This window comes from Chanodichthys erythropterus, chromosome 15 (assembly GCF_024489055.1).
Source record: "Chanodichthys erythropterus isolate Z2021 chromosome 15, ASM2448905v1, whole genome shotgun sequence".
NCBI classification, from domain to species: domain Eukaryota; kingdom Metazoa; phylum Chordata; class Actinopteri; order Cypriniformes; family Xenocyprididae; genus Chanodichthys; species Chanodichthys erythropterus.
The window spans coordinates 8351347-8368884 of NC_090235.1; the positions used below are offsets into that span (position 1 = coordinate 8351347).

General features: G+C 37.5%; 1 protein-coding gene across 3 annotated transcripts; it reads right to left on the reverse strand.

Annotated features, from left to right (window-relative positions):
* Positions 1-16390, reverse strand: LOC137037653 (CMP-N-acetylneuraminate-beta-galactosamide-alpha-2,3-sialyltransferase 1-like). 3 transcript variants are annotated; one of them, XR_010897305.1, is made up of 8 exons: positions 16301-16390; positions 14007-14317; positions 6507-6700; positions 4885-5064; positions 3196-3241; positions 2905-3024; positions 752-1542; positions 1-669 (listed from the first exon to the last, which is right to left on the reverse strand). XR_010897305.1 is itself a non-coding variant. In XM_067411837.1 (7 exons), exons 2-7 carry the CDS (start codon positions 14274-14276, stop codon positions 1375-1377), a joined length of 978 nt encoding a protein of 325 aa, XP_067267938.1. In that variant the 5' UTR covers positions 14277-14317; positions 16301-16390; the 3' UTR covers positions 1-1374. The 3 variants fall into 3 exon arrangements, 2 of the variants coding, with proteins under 2 accessions (XP_067267938.1, XP_067267939.1); XM_067411837.1 differs by having other exon boundaries at positions 1-1542; XM_067411838.1 differs by having other exon boundaries at positions 1-1542; positions 16297-16384.
* Positions 16391-17538: the final 1148 nt, after the last annotated feature.

The following is a 17538-nucleotide window of genomic DNA, read 5'->3' on the forward strand; positions in this document are numbered from 1 at the left end:
CAAATCAAATTACATCGGCTAAATTGTTTGTGCGAGCAAGCTTTAACAGCAGAACATTAATGCACCAAAAAAAAAAAAAAAAAAAAATTAATTAAAAAATTATATATTTTATTATCAAACATTAATTTACAGAATTGAATTAGAACAGAATATACAGTTCTAATAAATGAAAATAGCCTATTTAAAAAAATGAAATATGATCAAGTCAAACTGCAAAATGCCTGAAGTGCAGCATTCAAAACACAAGCCACAAATAGTTAAATTAGGTAACCCAGAGTGATCAATAAATACATTAGAATTAAAGAACTTATTAAAATAACGAAAGTATAGCTAGAATTGTCAACTTGTCTTTTTAACTGCAGAGACAATAAACGCTAAACTGGAGTGGCAGTCTTTTTAGCTAAACATTAAGAGTCAGCTCGTTGGCCGGCACAAGCGCGCCGCAGTGTTTGTCATTGTTGAGTTCTAGGACATGAGCTGTTGGCACAACTTGGATCATACTTTTTTTTTTTTTTTTGATCATCTTTTACCATTACACAGTGCATCCAATTGTACACTTTATCCCAGGCATTGTTGAAGATTTAATCCCTGCCGTAAAGATGCTCATCTGCCGGTCACGGATCATGGAAGTCGAATCAGGCTCCTCCTATCGAAGATTCGAATCGTCGACTATTCAGGGTCACCCCTAGTAAAGAACACTCCTTTTATAATCACTCAAGGTGTCAGTCAGTTCAGTATGATGATAATATACCATATATATCAGGTGCTGGTGCCTCCATCTGTAGAACTTAGTGGTACCAGGGCTACTGCCCTCGAATGTTAGTCTGGAGCCCTGCTACTCCAGGTTAATATTCAGGAAAAAAAACAACACATTTGTGAATCAGTTTCCCAGAAAAGTCTGTGGTGTTCAACATCCTGACTGGCACAACAAAAGAATATCACTTTACATTTATTGTGTTTAACTACTATGTACTTACACACACACACACACACACACACACACACACACACACACACACACACACACACACACACACACACACACACAAATAAAAAATAAATATAATTAATGCATTATATATTTTTTTAAATATATCTACAATGAAAAAACATGTATGTACACGATAATTAATTTAAATGTTAGTACGTAGTAAAGGCACCCAATATGATGCGGGAACGGAAAATGAATCCGCTAATACCACAGTTTCAGTTGATGCTGATAGTGGAGCTCAGCTTCAGAAAAGTTGATCTCTCGCACCTCTCGAGATGAATATGACCTTAAAGTCTCTGCCGCACAAATCGGCAAAATTCAATAATCGCTATTGCAATGCAATATTGTGCAGTACAACGGTAGAGTTTCTCCAAGAACCTGCTTCATGTCCAACCCCTGTACAACAAAATCTTGTTTTCCTGTTGGAGCCGAATGATTGTTTTATTTTCAAAGTCTCCAGCATGAGAATCATTTTCAAATGGAGTCAAAGTTTCATCAAAATAATGATGCCAGTTTCCATCACTCGTAGCTCCAAACCCAAAAACATTCACCTGTAAGAGAAACAGTTATCAGTGCGTTAATAGTTTCTCTTTCATTGTAAAGAAAAGCTTATTAATAAAAAAATATTTTAAGTCAATAAAATGTAAAAATTAAAGTCCCTCTTTTTTTTCTAATTTTAGTATTAAATTTATTGTCCTTTTTTCTATTTTTATTGCGCAATAATATGGAAGTTAGTTTTATTGTTTACTTTAAAAAGTAAATGTAATTTTAAATATCTTACAGTGTGACAATGTTCACATAATAGCAACTCTATTACTTATACTTTTCTTTTTAAATCGCAAAATGCAATTTTAAATCTCAAAATTATAAAAATGTGAATTTATTTTAAAACTTTATATCACCGTTTTACTTTCAGGCAGATACAGATTACCCATCGGTGCACATACAATGCTAACCACTATAGAGGGTATACATATACGTCACTTTCCCGCCGGAATGCGCTCCCTCAGCTGGACTGAGTGGCAAAAGAACCTGCTGCATGACTGGATTTAATAGGGGAAACTGCGAAAATGAGTAAAAGAAACAATTATACTAAAGGTTGGGCTCGAAAGTGTTCCTTATGACATGTCAAAGAAACCTTATCCATGGATATTGACATGCAGCCAGGAATCGTGTTTCCTTACATTTATATGTGCCTGATTTCGAAGCCGGGAAAACAAATAAAGCAAATCTGCTTTATCTGCTAACTACAATATAAGTAGGTCTAAATTGGAGTGATCACTTATATCAATGTTATATATTTCGTCATATCGTCCAGCCCTACAAACTTGTATAGTTTTTGTCAGTGTTTATTTAAAAACACCCAGTTATGCAGAAAATGATGGTAAATATTTAATTAATAAGTTAGTGTAGCTTTCAGCAGTCTGTAAAAATATACCTTAGATTTTGTGTCAAAGCTATTTGTACAGACAGTCGCAAAGCTCTTTCCCATTTTGGATGTGTTTTGTGTGTTTTTTGCGGCATTCATGCTGAAAACCAATGCTGCCACACAGTCTTTTGCCACTCAGTGGGCGTGACTGCCGTCATAACGGTTGACGGTGACGTTGCGTGCATACCCTCTATACTATGGTTCAGTGCTTCATGTTTTAATGCTAACACTTCCCTGAAAGTATGTGGTATACTTTTAGTATTTGGAAGTATTTGGAAAGCTTTGGTATGAATAGCCTGCACTGGACACTCTTTCATGACAACACCCACAATCAAATATTTGCTATAATCTTAGTGATCTATTCTGATACCTTTAAATCCTTATAAACTATATAATCCGTATAAACTGACACTCCCTCAAAAGCAACAGTAATGCCACGCTGGTGCCGCACCACACACCGCTTGAGACAGAATGGCAGTTTTACCTCATCACAGATGTGAAGAGCGAATATCAGCGTTAAGAATCCAGTAGATGGATATCTGCCATGACCTTCTGCCCAGTTATCATACACGTATCTCATGAATTCAGGGTGGAGGATCATCACCTAAAAACAATGACAGAAATAAAACAGGACACTTATGAAATATGCATTTATGATATGATGTTTTGAATCTGCGATAGATTTCATTCAGGTAATGCTAATAAAATCCATATAAATCAAACATTTGTCATTTGATTGATCGGTTGATTTCATGAGAAGGTCTGTGTTATTCACCTTGTCCTTATTTGCTTTGATTGTTGATGGAACTTCTGTGTATGTTCTGAGTAAACAAATACATTTAGGTCAGAATTCAATTCAGATTTTAAAAAATCATTTAAAACTGAAATATCAGTGTTGTTAGTTTTAATAAATGCTAAGGACTGAAATTACTGTACAAAAAGTATTTAAGTATTGCTTTTTAGGTAAAGAAAACATTGCTTTAATTAAAGGAACTATTGCTGAATTGTTTGTATTTGATTGTACTGTTAGCTTATACAAAGGTCAGATAGTTCAATATAACATGATAACTCTAAAAGATTCTTAAAACTTAAAATAAGTTTCATTTGGGGGGGGTATTTCAAAGTGTCCTGAGCAAAGGCAATGGGTCTCATTCATGAAACACGAGCAGAACGAATTTTTGTGTAAATCGTGTGTAAAGTGGTTCTGGCGTAAATTTTCGGATTCATTAAAATGTTCGTATTTTCCAAATGTTAGTTGGTACGAAATAAATCTACACCTGCTCAATACAACAAGCGAGTCGTCATGACGAGGCAAATAGACAAGAAGTGCTCATAATACAAGTTATAGGCAGTGCTCAGATTATCCTAAGCTACAATAGAGAGGGATTAGGGGAAGTGAAAGGATAGGAATAAGAAGGTTTTTTTTTTTTTTTAAGATGAGGTATAAGATGAATAGTATCTGCAAACGGAGCACTTTAATCAAATAATGGATAGATTTCAATACGGTTGGACAAACTAATGGCCCCTTATTTGTTATGGAAATTGTTTCCTAAAAAATGTCCAAAATCCTTCGTTTGGTGTCATAATATGATGCCCATGTAGTTGTCAGTCGGATTTAATGGGCGGGATTTATGGTAATTGAGAATGAGCGTGCACGCGCGTCCCATTTACGACTGATTGGAATTCATTAACACACACACACATTTCACTATCTCTTCTGACGTTTACGAAGTATTTGTGAATCAGGAGAAGAGTTTTCGGGAAGGTCTCTTTACGCGTAAATCACTCACATATTTACTCGTATATTTACGAATGTTTCATGAATGAGACCCCATGTCTCTAAAATTAGAGCAGACCAAAATCAGGAAAGGAGTGGTACTATACTGACATTTTGCCATCTCTCACCCTTCAATAAATACAAATATAGGTCAGTTTAGTGTGGTCTACATGTCAAGACACACCGAATGAGCCAATAAGCATGTCCAGATGTGTTATTGAGCCAAAGAACCAGATTCAAAATGAACAAATCAAAAAGAACCGAATGAGCCGAGGATAACCGTGGAAAATTTTGACAGAATCGGCTCATTTGGTTCTTTTTGACCAAATACGGACGTGACCAAAAGGTTTGCTGAATTCGGAAGAGCATACTAGAATACTACTCCTACTATTTCTGCCATAGAAAGATATGGTAAAAGTAGTACAAGTAGTAAAATTCAGCTGACCTTCAACTCTGCTTGTAGGTTAGATTTGTTCATTTCGAAGCCATTCTTTGGCTATGAGCGTACGTGCCTTCCTGAAGTGCCCTTCAATGGTACAAAATCTGTGACTGTTGCACAGATCTGAAAGAAATTCAATGACGTCAAAGCTGTAATGTTATTGGTTATCAAGGCCCATGTGATTCAAGCTGGCCGTTACGGACCCTGGTATCTCTTAAACATAAGACAGTCTATGGTTTAATTCTTACTGTGTGATGTTCTTAGTGGTGAAAGCACTGAAAAGCCACTGCATGTCCAGAATCTTAAAGGGAAAAAGCACCAGATGGGTGGACTTGTCCAAGTCCATGGCGCTCTCAGGATACATAATCCGGTGAGTGGTCTTGGACCCCACATCCTTCTCATAATCTTCTGTCGGGCCTCTATTTATTCTGAGAGAAAAACACACAGGAGATTGAGGTGATATTCTAATGAAAAGCCTTTAAATAACATCTTATTCATCTCTGGAATCACCTGATCTAATCTGATCTCAGACATATGGCTACAGCCTCTGTCATTAAATGCACATCTGTTCTATCGATTCTGAGTGCCAATAGTTTACGCGATGATCGTGTAAACGATTGGCTGATGTTTTTAAGGCCCTACCTCGTGCACAGATGATGTATATTAATATTATTCCTTTCAGTGCACCTAATAAATAGTCTTTTATCAGTTAGTAAAGACAGTTTCAAGTAATACTGCAAAAATGTATAAAACAAAACATCCTCTTTAGCACCTTTAATTACTCACCCTTATGTCTTTTCAAACCCGTAAGACTTTTGTTCATCTTCAGAACACAAATGAAGATCTTTTCGATCTGAGAGCTTTCTGTCCCTCCATAGCTACATGATTGAAACTTTGATGTTCCAAAAAGTTCCTAAAGAGATCGTAAATAAATTGAGTGGTTTATTCCAAATTTTCTGAAGAGACGCTTATTCCAAATTTTGACGTTTATTCCAAATTTTCTGAATGATGTGCTGAGTTAGCTAGCTAGCTAACCTACCCGTCAGATTGTCCTACCCGGGCTTACTGCATATGCATACATTTTTGGCGCGGTTGCTTTATATGATGAACAGATTGAATTTAGGCTTATATTCACATATAAAGTTGTGGTAAATGGAAGCTCAAGCATGTTTGCTTGACGGATGCAAGAACCAATGAGGTTCATTCTTGTGCGTTACGCAGCACGTTTGAGCTTCCGCAAGAGGTTTGTTCTCGCACATCAATCAGGTTCGGTTGAGCTTCTGTTTATGTTTGTTGATCAATGTTTATGTGTAAATAGAAGCCTAAATTAAATCATTGTATAAAGAGATCGAGTCTTTGCTGAAAATTTGGACTTCACATAGATTCCTTTTACAACCTCTTTATGAACTTCAGTAGGCTGTCTATGGAGGGACAGAAAACTCTCAGATTCCTTCAAAAAGATCTTCATTTACGTTCTGAAGATGAACAAAAGTCTTACGGGTTTGGAATGACATCAAGGCGAGTACAAAAAGGACAAAAATGACAGAATTTTCATTTTTGGGTGAGCTAAACCTTTAAGGGTAGCTGTTAACATCCATAGAACATTTTCATTGGACTAAAGGTTCTTAGTTGAAAAGGGTTATTTAGATAATTAAACTGTCCTTCACAATAATAAAAGAAATGTTTTAAGAAACTTTCAATTATCAGGGTTTTTTTTTAAAGAAAAAAACAAAAAAACAATTTAATAATAAACCTTTTCCTATTATAATGAGCCTTTTGTGTTATGGAAAGGTTCCATGGTTGGTAAAGGTTCTTTATGGAACCATCAATGCCAATAAAGAAACTTCAGTCTGACAATCTAATGTACTACCTTATGACAAAGTCATTGAAATCTATGAGAGGCCCATAGTGGGATCCCAGGAGGTTCCCAGAGTTTCCCACCACAGCACAGGTTCTGCAGCGATCTGGACCAGCATCTGAGTAGTGTTCTTCATCGGGGAAGAGAGAAAACAGCTGGTCCACCACAGCTGTGTAGTTGCTGACATTTGGTACATCTTGAAGCTCCTGTATGACATTATTTTATTAGTTAGGACCTTGTGAATGAACTTTATTCACACTTGTAAAAGAGTCTGTATTTTACGAGGTTTCCATGCCTTATGTTTAAGAGGCTTTATGAATGAAGAATATAGATCGGGGCTTGGTCCAATGGACCCTTCGCTGAGCCCCGCCCTCCTTAGTTACTGTTGCTACGCCTGTCAAGCTTTCGCGTCTGGCAAGTCATGCAGTATGCAGCGGTGTCAGACATTTTCAAGGAGATAATTAGTCATTTTTGGCGAACAGGTGAAATATCTGAGAGAGCAAGACAAAAGGGACTGCAGTATGCATTCAATGGATATATCCATGACAAAATATGCAACCGATTAGAAAATAATTTTGATCAAAATTGAAGCTAAAGCTCCCAGCGCGAGCAGCAGCCGCCTCATATGCTGACCATTCAAATGCGAAACACACAATTTACACTGCGGTCAAGCCAGCCGCCACCCAGAAATGAGCGGTCAATCTAGCCGCCCCTATATTTCGCGGTCCGCGCATACACTTGGTATTACGGTAAGACTGTCTGTGAACCGATCTGAACGTGATTTCACATTCATTCATTTATTCAGTCAGTCAGTCAGTCAATAAATATTTCACAGCTCAATTTCACCTGAAAATGATAGTGAACCTCAAAGCCTGACATTGTATGCTGCTGAATTCCAAAATTAAAGCCCTCCAACACTCATACGCTGTTTTGTCCATACATTGTGAAACTGAATACATTTCACAGACCTATTTTACCTCGTGTGGAGAGGACACCTTATCACAGTGTTAACGGCACAGTTTCAGCAGGATATTCTGATGTTGGATTCCAAAATAAGAGCACCCCCCCCCCCCCCCCCAAAAAAAAAACTCATGTTTGTGCTGTTTTGTTCATATTTTCAGAAATTCATAAAAAATAAAATCCTAGTTTCCACAGACCAATTTCACCTCAGCTGAAGAGGACACATTCTCACAGTGTCAACTGCACCGTTTCAAGACATTCTGATGTTGCATTCCAAAATAAGAGCCCCCCAAAACTCATGTTTCTGCTGTTTTGCTCATATTTTCAGAAATTCATAAAAAATAAAATCCTAGTTTCCACAGACTAATTTCACCTCAGCTGGAGAGGACACCTTGTCACAGTGTCAACTGCACCGTTTCAAGACATTCTGATGTTGCATTCCAAAATAAGAGCCCCTCAAAACTCATGTTTCTGCTGTTTTGCTCATATTTTCAGAAATTCATAAAAAATAAAATCCTAGTTTCCACGGACCAATTTCACCTCAGGTGGAGAGGACACATTCTCACAGTGTCAACTGCACCGTTTCAAGACATTCTGATGTTGCATTCCAAAATAAGAGCCCCCCAAAACTCATGTTTCTGCTGTTTTGCTCATATTTTCAGAAATTCATAAAAAATAAAATCCTAGTTTCCACAGACTAATTTCACCTCAGCTGGAGAGGACACATTCTCACAGTGTCAACTGCACCGTTTCAGGACATTCTGATGTGCCATTCCAAAATAAGAGCCCCCCCAAAACTCATGTTTCTGCAGTTTTGCTGATATTTTCAGAAATTCATAAAAAATAAAATCCTAGTTTCCACAGACTAATTTCACCTCAGCTGGAGAGGACACATTCTCACAGTGTCAACTGCACCGTTTCAGGACATTCTGATGTTGCATTCCAAAATAAGAGCCCCCCAAAACTCACGTTTCTGCTGTTTTGCTCATATTTTCAGAAATTCATAAAAAATAAAATCCTAGTTTCCACAGACTAATTTCACCTCAGCTGGAGAGGACACATTCTCACAGTGTCAACTGCATCGTTTCAGGACATTCTGATGTTGCATTCCAAAATAAGAGCCCCTCAAAACTCACGTTTCTGCTGTTTTGCTCATATTTTCAGAAATTCATAAAAAATAAAATCCTAGTTTCCACAGACTAATTTCACCTCAGCTGGAGAGGACACCTTGTCACAGTGTCAACTGCACCGTTTCAGGACATTCTGATGTTGCATTCCAAAATAAGAGCCCCCCAAAACTCACGTTTCTGCAGTTTTGCTGATATTTTCAGAAATTCATAAAAAATAAAATCCTAGTTTCCACAGACTAATTTCACCTCAGCTGGAGAGGACACATTCTCACAGTGTCAACTGCACCGTTTCAGGACATTCTGATGTTGCATTCCAAAATAAGAGCCCCCCAAAACTCATGTTTCTGCAGTTTTGCTCATATTTTCATATTTTCAGAAATTCATAAAAAATAAAATCCTAGTTTCCACAGACTAATTTCAACTCAGGTGGAGAGGACATTTTCTCACAGTGTCAACTGCACCGTTTCAGGACATTCTGATGTGGCATTCCAAAATAAGAGCCCCCCAAAACTCATGTTTCTGCTGTTTTGCTCATATTTTCAGAAATTCATAAAAAATAAAATCCTAGTTTCCACAGACTAATTTCACCTCAGCTGGAGAGGACACATTCTCACAGTGTCAACTGCACCGTTTCATGACATTCTGATGTGGCATTCCAAAATAAGAGCCCTCCAAATCTCATGTTTCTGCAGTTTTGCTCATATTTTCAGAAATTCATAAAAAATAAAATCCTAGTTTCCACAGACCTATTTCAACTCAGCTGGAGAGGACACCTTCTCACAGTGTCAACTGCACCGTTTCAAGACATTCTGATGTTGCATTCCAAAATAAGAGCCCCCCAAAACTCATGTTTCTGCAGTTTTGCTCATATTTTCAGAAATTCATAAAAAATAAAATCCTAGTTTCCACGGACCAATTTCAACTCAGCTGGAGAGGACACCTTCTCACAGTGTCAACTGCACCGTTTCAAGACATTCTGATGTTGCATTCCAAAATAAGAGCCCCCCAAACTTCATATCTATGCGCTGTTTTGACTACACGTTCAGAAAATCATAAAAATAGAAGTCCTAGTTTCCACAAACCAAATTCACCTCAGGTGGATAGTACACCTTGTCACGGTGTCAACTACACAGTTTCAGGACATTTTGATGTTATATTCCAAAATAAGAGCCCCCCCAAACTTCATATATATGCCATGTTTTGTCTATACATTCAGAAAATCATACAAATAAAAATCCTAGTTTCCACAAACCAATTTCACCTCAGATGGACAGTACACCTTGTCACGGTGTCAACTACACAGTTTCAAGACATTCTGATGTTGTATTCTAAAATAAGAGCCCCCCCAAACTTCATATCCATGCGCTGATTTGTCTATACATTCAGAAAATCATAAAAATAAAAGTCTTAGTTTCCACAGACTAATTTCACCTCAGATAGACAGTACACCTTCTCATAGTGTCAACTACACTGTTTCAGGACATTCTGATGTTGTATTCCAAAATAAGAGCCCCCCCAAAACTCATGTCAGCTGTTTTGACTATACATTTAGAAAATCATAAAAATAAAAGTTCTAGTTTCCACAAACCAAATTCACCTCAGATGCACAGTACACCTGCTCATAGTGTCAACTACACCGTTTTAGGACATTCTGATGTTGTATTCTAAAATAAAAGCCCCCCAAACTTCATATCTATGTGCTATTTTGTCTATACATTCAGAAAATCATAAAAAGAAAAGTCTTAGTTTCCACAGACTAATTTCACCTCAGATAGACAGTACACCTTCTCATAGTGTCAACTACACTGTTTCAGGGCATTCTGATGTTGTATTCCAAAATTAGAGCCCCCCAAACTTCATACACAGTTTGGAATACAACGTCAGAATGTACTGTAACGGTGTATTTGACACTGTGATAAGGTGTACACCCCATCTGACATTAAATTGTTCTGTGGAAACTAGGACTTTTCTTTTAAATGATTTTCTGAATGTATAGACAAAGTGTATATATGAGATTTTGGGGGGCTCCTATTTTGGAATACAACATCAGAATGTCCTGAAACAGTGTAGCTGAAACTGTGAGAAGGTGTACTCTCCAGCTGAGGTGCAATTGATTTGTGGAAACTAGAACTTTTATTTTTATGATTTTCTGAATGTATAGACAAAACAGCCGAAACTTGAGATTTGGGGGGCTCTTATTTTGGAATACAACATCAGAATGTCCTGAAACGGTGTAGTTGACACTGTGAGAATGTGTCCTCTCCAGCTGAGGTGAAATTAGTCTGTGGAAACTAGGATTTTATTTTTATGAATTTCTGAAAATATGAGCAAAACAGCAGAAACATGAGTTTTGAGGGGCTCTTATTTTGGAATTCAACACCAGAATGTCCTGAAACGGTGCAGTTGACACTGTGAGAATGTGTCCTCTCCACCTGAGGTGAAATTGGTCTGTGGAAACTAGAATTTTAATTTTTATGAATTTCTGAAAATATGAGCAAAACAGCAGAAACATGAGTTTTGGGGGGCTCTTATTTTGGAATGCAACATCAGAATGTCTTGAAACGGTGCAGTTGACCCTGTGAGAATGTGTCCTCTCCAGCTGAGGTGAAATTAGTCTGTGGAAACTAGGATTTTATTTTTTATGAATTTCTGAAAATATGAGCAAAACAGCAGAAACATGAGTTTTGAGGGGCTCTTATTTTGGAATGCAACATCAGAATGTCCTGAAATGGTGCAGTTGACACTGTGACAAGGTGTCCTCTCCAGCTGAGGTGAAATTAGTCTGTGGAAACTAGGATTTTATTTTTATGAATTTCTGAAAATTTGAGCAAAACAGCAGAAACATGAGATTTGGGGGGGGCTCTTATTTTGGAATGCAACATCAGAATGTCTTGAAACGGTGCAGGTGACACTGTGACAAGGTGTCCTCTCCAGCTGAGGTGAAATTGGTCTGTGGAAACTAGGATTTTATTTTTTACAGCAGAAACATGAGTTTTGAGGGGCTCTTATTTTGGAATGCAACATCAGAGTGTCTTGAAACGGTGCAGGTGACACTGTGACAAGGTGTCCTCTCCAGCTGAGGTGAAATTGGTCTGTGGAAACTAGGATTTTATTTTTTATGAATTTCTGAAAATATGAAAATTTGAGCAAAACAGCAGAAACATGAGTTTTGAGGGGCTCTTATTTTGGAATGCAACATCAGAATGTCTTGAAACGGTGCAGTTGACACTATGAGAATGTGTCCTCTTCAGCTGAGGTGAAATTGGTCTGTGGAAACTAGGATTTTATTTTTTATGAATTTCTGAAAATATGAGCAAAACAGCAGAAACATGAGTTTTGAGGGGCTCTTATTTTGGAATGCAACATCAGAATGTCTTGAAACGGTGCAGGTGACACTGTGACAAGGTGTCCTCTCCAGCTGAGGTGCAATTGGTCTGTGGAAACTAGGATTTTATTTTTTATGAATTTCTGAAAATATGAGCAAAACAGCAGAAACATGAGTTTTGAGGGGCTCTTATTTTGGAATCCAACATCAGAATATCCTGCTGAAACTGTGCCGTTAACACTGTGATAAGGTGTCCTCTCCACACGAGGTAAAATAGGTCTGTGAAATGTATTCAGTTTCACAATGTATGGACAAAACAGCGTATGAGTGTTGGAGGGCTTTAATTTTGGAATTCAGCAGCATACAATGTCAGGCTTTGAGGTTCACTATCATTTTCAGGTGAAATTGAGCTGTGAAATATTTTTTTATAGTTATTTTTATTGACTGACTGACTGACTGAATAAATGTGAAATCACGTTCAGATCGGTTCACAGACAGTCTTACCGTAATACCAAGTGTATGCGCGGACCGCGAAATATAGGGGCGGCTAGATTGACCGCTCATTTCTGGGTGGCGGCTGGCTTGACCGCAGTCAATTTACTGAGGAAAAGCTTTGTTCATCCACAGCAGGTTAAGTGAAATTAGTGAAAATATAAATCAAACAGCTTAAGACTTGTGGAATAAACAAGACGTTAGCCTGACCATTTTGCAATGATAACATTCTCCCGCTTATATTTTTAGCACGCCAGGCTAACGTAACTCTGTCTTGCCTTTAATCATTTTATTTCACGTTCAAATATATGCATTATGAACAAAGAACCGTCATTATTTCCGAGCAATGATGTGCTGAGTTAGCTAGCTAGCTAACCTACCCGTCAGATTGTCCTACCCGGGCTTACTGCATATTGGTGCGTTCAAGTCATGTCGGAAAGATCGTATTTACGAGCAGAACTGACATGAATGCCACCACAATGTCGTAAATACCAGTGGGAAGCTCGTAATTTTCTTTAAGCTCCGATCTGTACGAGTTGGGGGCGTGTCAGTCAGAAACATGGCGAAATACCACAATATTACAGGTATTTAGCAGTGAATTGCTTTTCTATTTACAACAAAGTAAGCTGATTCCCAGCAAAAAAATACAATAGCATCACAGTATAAAAATGTAATATGCAACAATAAAGTTTACAACAGCTTCATAAATTAATTAAAAAACATAAAAAAGCAACATACAACTAATGTACATTATTTGCTCTACATTTTCTAGAAGCAGAAGTGTTGTAATTTTGTGTAATTAATTTAGAGAAGGCACACCGCCATCATACTCCGACGAAAGTGACTTGAACGCACCTACCGTCGTACACACGATTTCCCACCTCGTAAATACGAACTTCCCAGGAAGACTTGAACGCACCATATGCATACATCAATATTACATCATTGTTGTCATGATAAATAACACAAAATTACTGTATATGCACTATTATAAGGATAAGTTCAGGGTTGGGGTAAGTGTAGATGTAAATAAAGCCATAGACCACGTTAATATCACGCTGGAAGCACAATCTGATTGGTAACGTTTGCAGTTTTCGGATTTTGACAGATTTTGCTAACGTTATCTACTGTTTCAATGGGAGGTAGCAAAATCTGACAGGGTAGCACACATTTTCAGAACACCGGCATTCCTCCACTTGGGTTTTAGGTGTCGGGAAGGGAAATTTTAGGATACCTGGTATCAGGTTAACGCAATTCATAAGCACAACGCTTCGGCATGTTCCCTCGCTCGAAAGCTTGACAGACCTCCCGCGCCTAGTAACGGTTGCTAAACCACGATTGGCCTGTGGCGGTTTTCTGGCGTGGCTTAGCGAAGGGTCCATTACACATATCGTTAGCCTCATAGCATAATTGCCCAGATCATATTTCAAAGGCAGATATCACAATTTGGCCAAAAAATGACTTAGGCAATATGCTATGAGGCTAACGATATGCTTGTTTCATGAGCACGTTTGCTCTAGCAGTGATTCTATATGTTGGTGTCAAACACTTGGGGTAATACTACTAAGAAAATGTTGCATATTATGTTGAAGCAAACGCTCTTACCTCCCACCACCTGGAGACGTTTGCATGTAAAACACTGTTGTTACTGTTGAGCAGAAATGGAACGGTGGGTTTGTAGCGTTCACTGAACCAGCTACTATTTCCTTGGTCTGTCACACAGTTCCCGCATATGCACGGAGCTCGCTCTGAGACAAAACCGTGAGAACTGTCCATCAAAACCAATGCTGAGTTTTGAAAATACAGGAATGAGAGGATGGTCGAGGAGCTCAGGAGCGCGGTCATGTAGCGGAGATGTTTCAGTCGCACAGCCATCAGTGATGTTTGAGGTTTTGTCACTTCAAACAGAAATAGACCTACAGAGGGAAAGAGAGCGGGTTATATTGAGTAATAAAAGAGACGCATACAAGCTGGATACTACTGCGTAAAAGGCGCGTTTGACTTCTCCTTTAAACAACTAGATGGCACGAAAATTCACCTCAGCAGCACTTTTCTTAAAGGGTTAGTTCACCCAAAAAGGAAAATAATAAATAGATATAAGCCTATTTCAAGTACATTTTATTAAGTATACTTAATTTAATATCATATGATATAATAATATCAATATACTAGTAGCATACAAATCTCAATACTACTTGGGACTAAATTGTACTTTAACAGAAGTAAACTTTGAGTACACAACTAGTTTACAACGAAATTTTTCGTTGTAACTGCAACTATACTACAAGTGAGCTTATAGGTATAATGATAATTTACTACTGATAGTTTTGTAACACATTTTTTAGTTTATGAAAGTACACTTTGAAGTATACTATCAGTAAACTAGTCTAGTAGATACTGCAAGTATACTTGTACGTTTTAAGTGAATTTAACATCATATTTATAGGCCTGGTTTCACAGACAGGGCTTAGATTAAGCCAGGATTAGGCCTTAGTTAAATTAGGATATTTAAGAAGCTTCTGTAAAGATGTCTTAGAAAAAACATTACTGCTGTGCACCTTGAGACAAAACAATGGCACTGACATTTTTTAAAATTTGCTTTCAGTTAAAACAGCTCAAACATGCATTTTAGTCTGGGACTAGGTTTAAGCCTTGTCTGTGAAACTGGGTAATAGTTTACTATTTATATATTTTTGCACTTTAAGTATAGTACTAAGTATATATCAAAAGATTGAGTACTAGAAGAGAGCTTGAAGAACCCAACTGCGGTTTTCCCATAGGATTGGGAAGATTTCTTGCACGTTCGATCTTTTCAGTGTGGCAAAGTAATTTAATTCTAATGAAACTCTTATCTGACTCAATTTTATTATGACCTCGAATTTAGGTTAGAATGCCAATTGATTATTGACCATTTATATTTATATTTATTCTAGACATTTGAATGTTCTATTTAACTCTTTACTCTTACTGTACTCGTTCATTCGGTTCTCAGAGTCACACAGGGTCCTCGCACCGGCCGTTCATTAATTATGCGGGCCCACGATCACAAACTCGTCAGTCTTGGTCAATTTATTAGTCAGGTAAATGTATTATGCCAATTACATAATCAATTCAAAGATGATCAATACAAAACATCAAATGCTCAGAAATAGAGTAAAAGAAGCATACCTGACATTAGAAAAATCCTAGACACTCAGCAACACTGTAAAAAATGAAAAGTTGAGAAAACTTTAAAGTTTAAGGCAACAAACTTCAGCAGATTTTTGTGTTTTCTCAACTTGTTGTATTCAGTTCATACAACAAAAATGTTGTATGAAGTTTTCTTAAAATATTATGTTTTCTCAACTTTTCATTTTTTACAGTGAATATGGGCTGATCTGACTACAGAATCGAGCCCTGAGCCTTTTACTACATTTCTTGAAATACTTTAAATGCCAAGACAGAAACTTCTTTCAAATGGAAACATTAGTTCAAAATCTAGACTGATTAGTTTACACATTTTTGGGGGCAGAAAGCCATTTGCGTGAAAGACCCCATGAAAGGGAACCAACCCACCATGCAGAGCACCTCTAAACTCATAAAACTTTTATTACTTTCTAGTTTCTAGGCATCAGTCTTACAGTGGTTACAGGGACAATACTAGACAAAGACCTTGTCCGCAAAACCCACAGTAAAAGATGAACGGGTCTGCAAAAGTGCATAATCAATGTACATAGATAAAGTCCCAGGAAAATTGCTCTCAGGCATCAGGTAACTTAAAAAGTCACCTTTGAGAGCAGCATCATCAAAGCCCACATGACATATTCACAAAAGTCCGCCACATAATCCTCATTATCTTTGAAACTCACTCATGCAGAATTGACTCAAACTTTTCGCCAGAATAAAACTGCCTTACCTACTTTTTTGGTAATGTATTCCACAGATTCCTCAACGTGGTGCTTTGTCAAATCTTGGTTTATTAGATAGTCATGCGCATGGTAAGACTCTGCTGATGGGGTGTGTGAAGTACACCTAATGGAAACTATGTTTTATTTAGCTGTCACTGGATGGGTGGAGCTTGTGAGTGACTCCATCCCCCCGGTAACACCAGTTAATCCACCCACTGCTCTCATGGGTTTTGATTACGGCACATGACATGACTCAATTTTGTGAAAATATAGAGGAAACTTCCTTCTCAGAAATGAGTTATTGTTGCAGTGACGGCCAGGAGACTGCCAAGACAGAAACTGGGTGCCAGATCAGAGCAGCTTCATCAGATCAGATAGGCCTATTTTTAAAAGCATCAATGAGGAAAAAAACAGGAATTTGTTCTATGAGCATTTTTGATCACTATCAAAAGAATATTTTATAATACATCAAAGGAAAGAACAGATCCTCTACTTTTATTTATTTTTTTAAACAATGTTTCGTTCTTTATTCATGCATTCTTTTTTATATCAACACTTGAATCTGGGTAAGTTTAATAAAAAAAGCAACATTTTGAAGAAAAAGCTATGAATTTTTTTTTTTCTTCCAAAGACTAATGCTAAGTTTACACTACAGGAATTTAAATGTCAGTAGATCACAGTCCTGTTCAGACTACACGACTTGCTGTGGAGTCTTGAAGTTGTTGTGGTATTTACACTACGTGACACTATGTAAATGATCCGCAACAGGGGGTTACACACCACAGGAGCTGACAACAACTCTGTCACCCAATGACTTCATTTGAAAATGGATGTTGGGAAGAAATTAGATTACATTTTTAATTAAATGAAGAGTTAATTTGCCGATAAACGCCATAAAAAAAAAAAAAAAAAAAATGAACTAAGTGCTGTGCATTATTCTCCATATATAGCACGTTCTGTACCCTAAATCCATTTTGTCAGAAAAGCCGTTATTGTCCACTGTCAGCCATCGCAAGTTCACATTTTACAGCAGAAGCCGACAAGCGCCCTTGTTGTTTCTGTACAGAAACCGATAAGTCCGTTTTAGCGAATCAGCGCTATTCAGGTCAGTATTTTTGTTTTAAATGCAATAACAAAGCAATAGGTTGTTTGCACATGACGTCACAGCAGTAGCGCGAATGAGTCTGGAGGGCAGGTAGTGATCAGTTTTCTATATAGGTCAAAAAAATCAAATTTCGTATGTTTTGCGT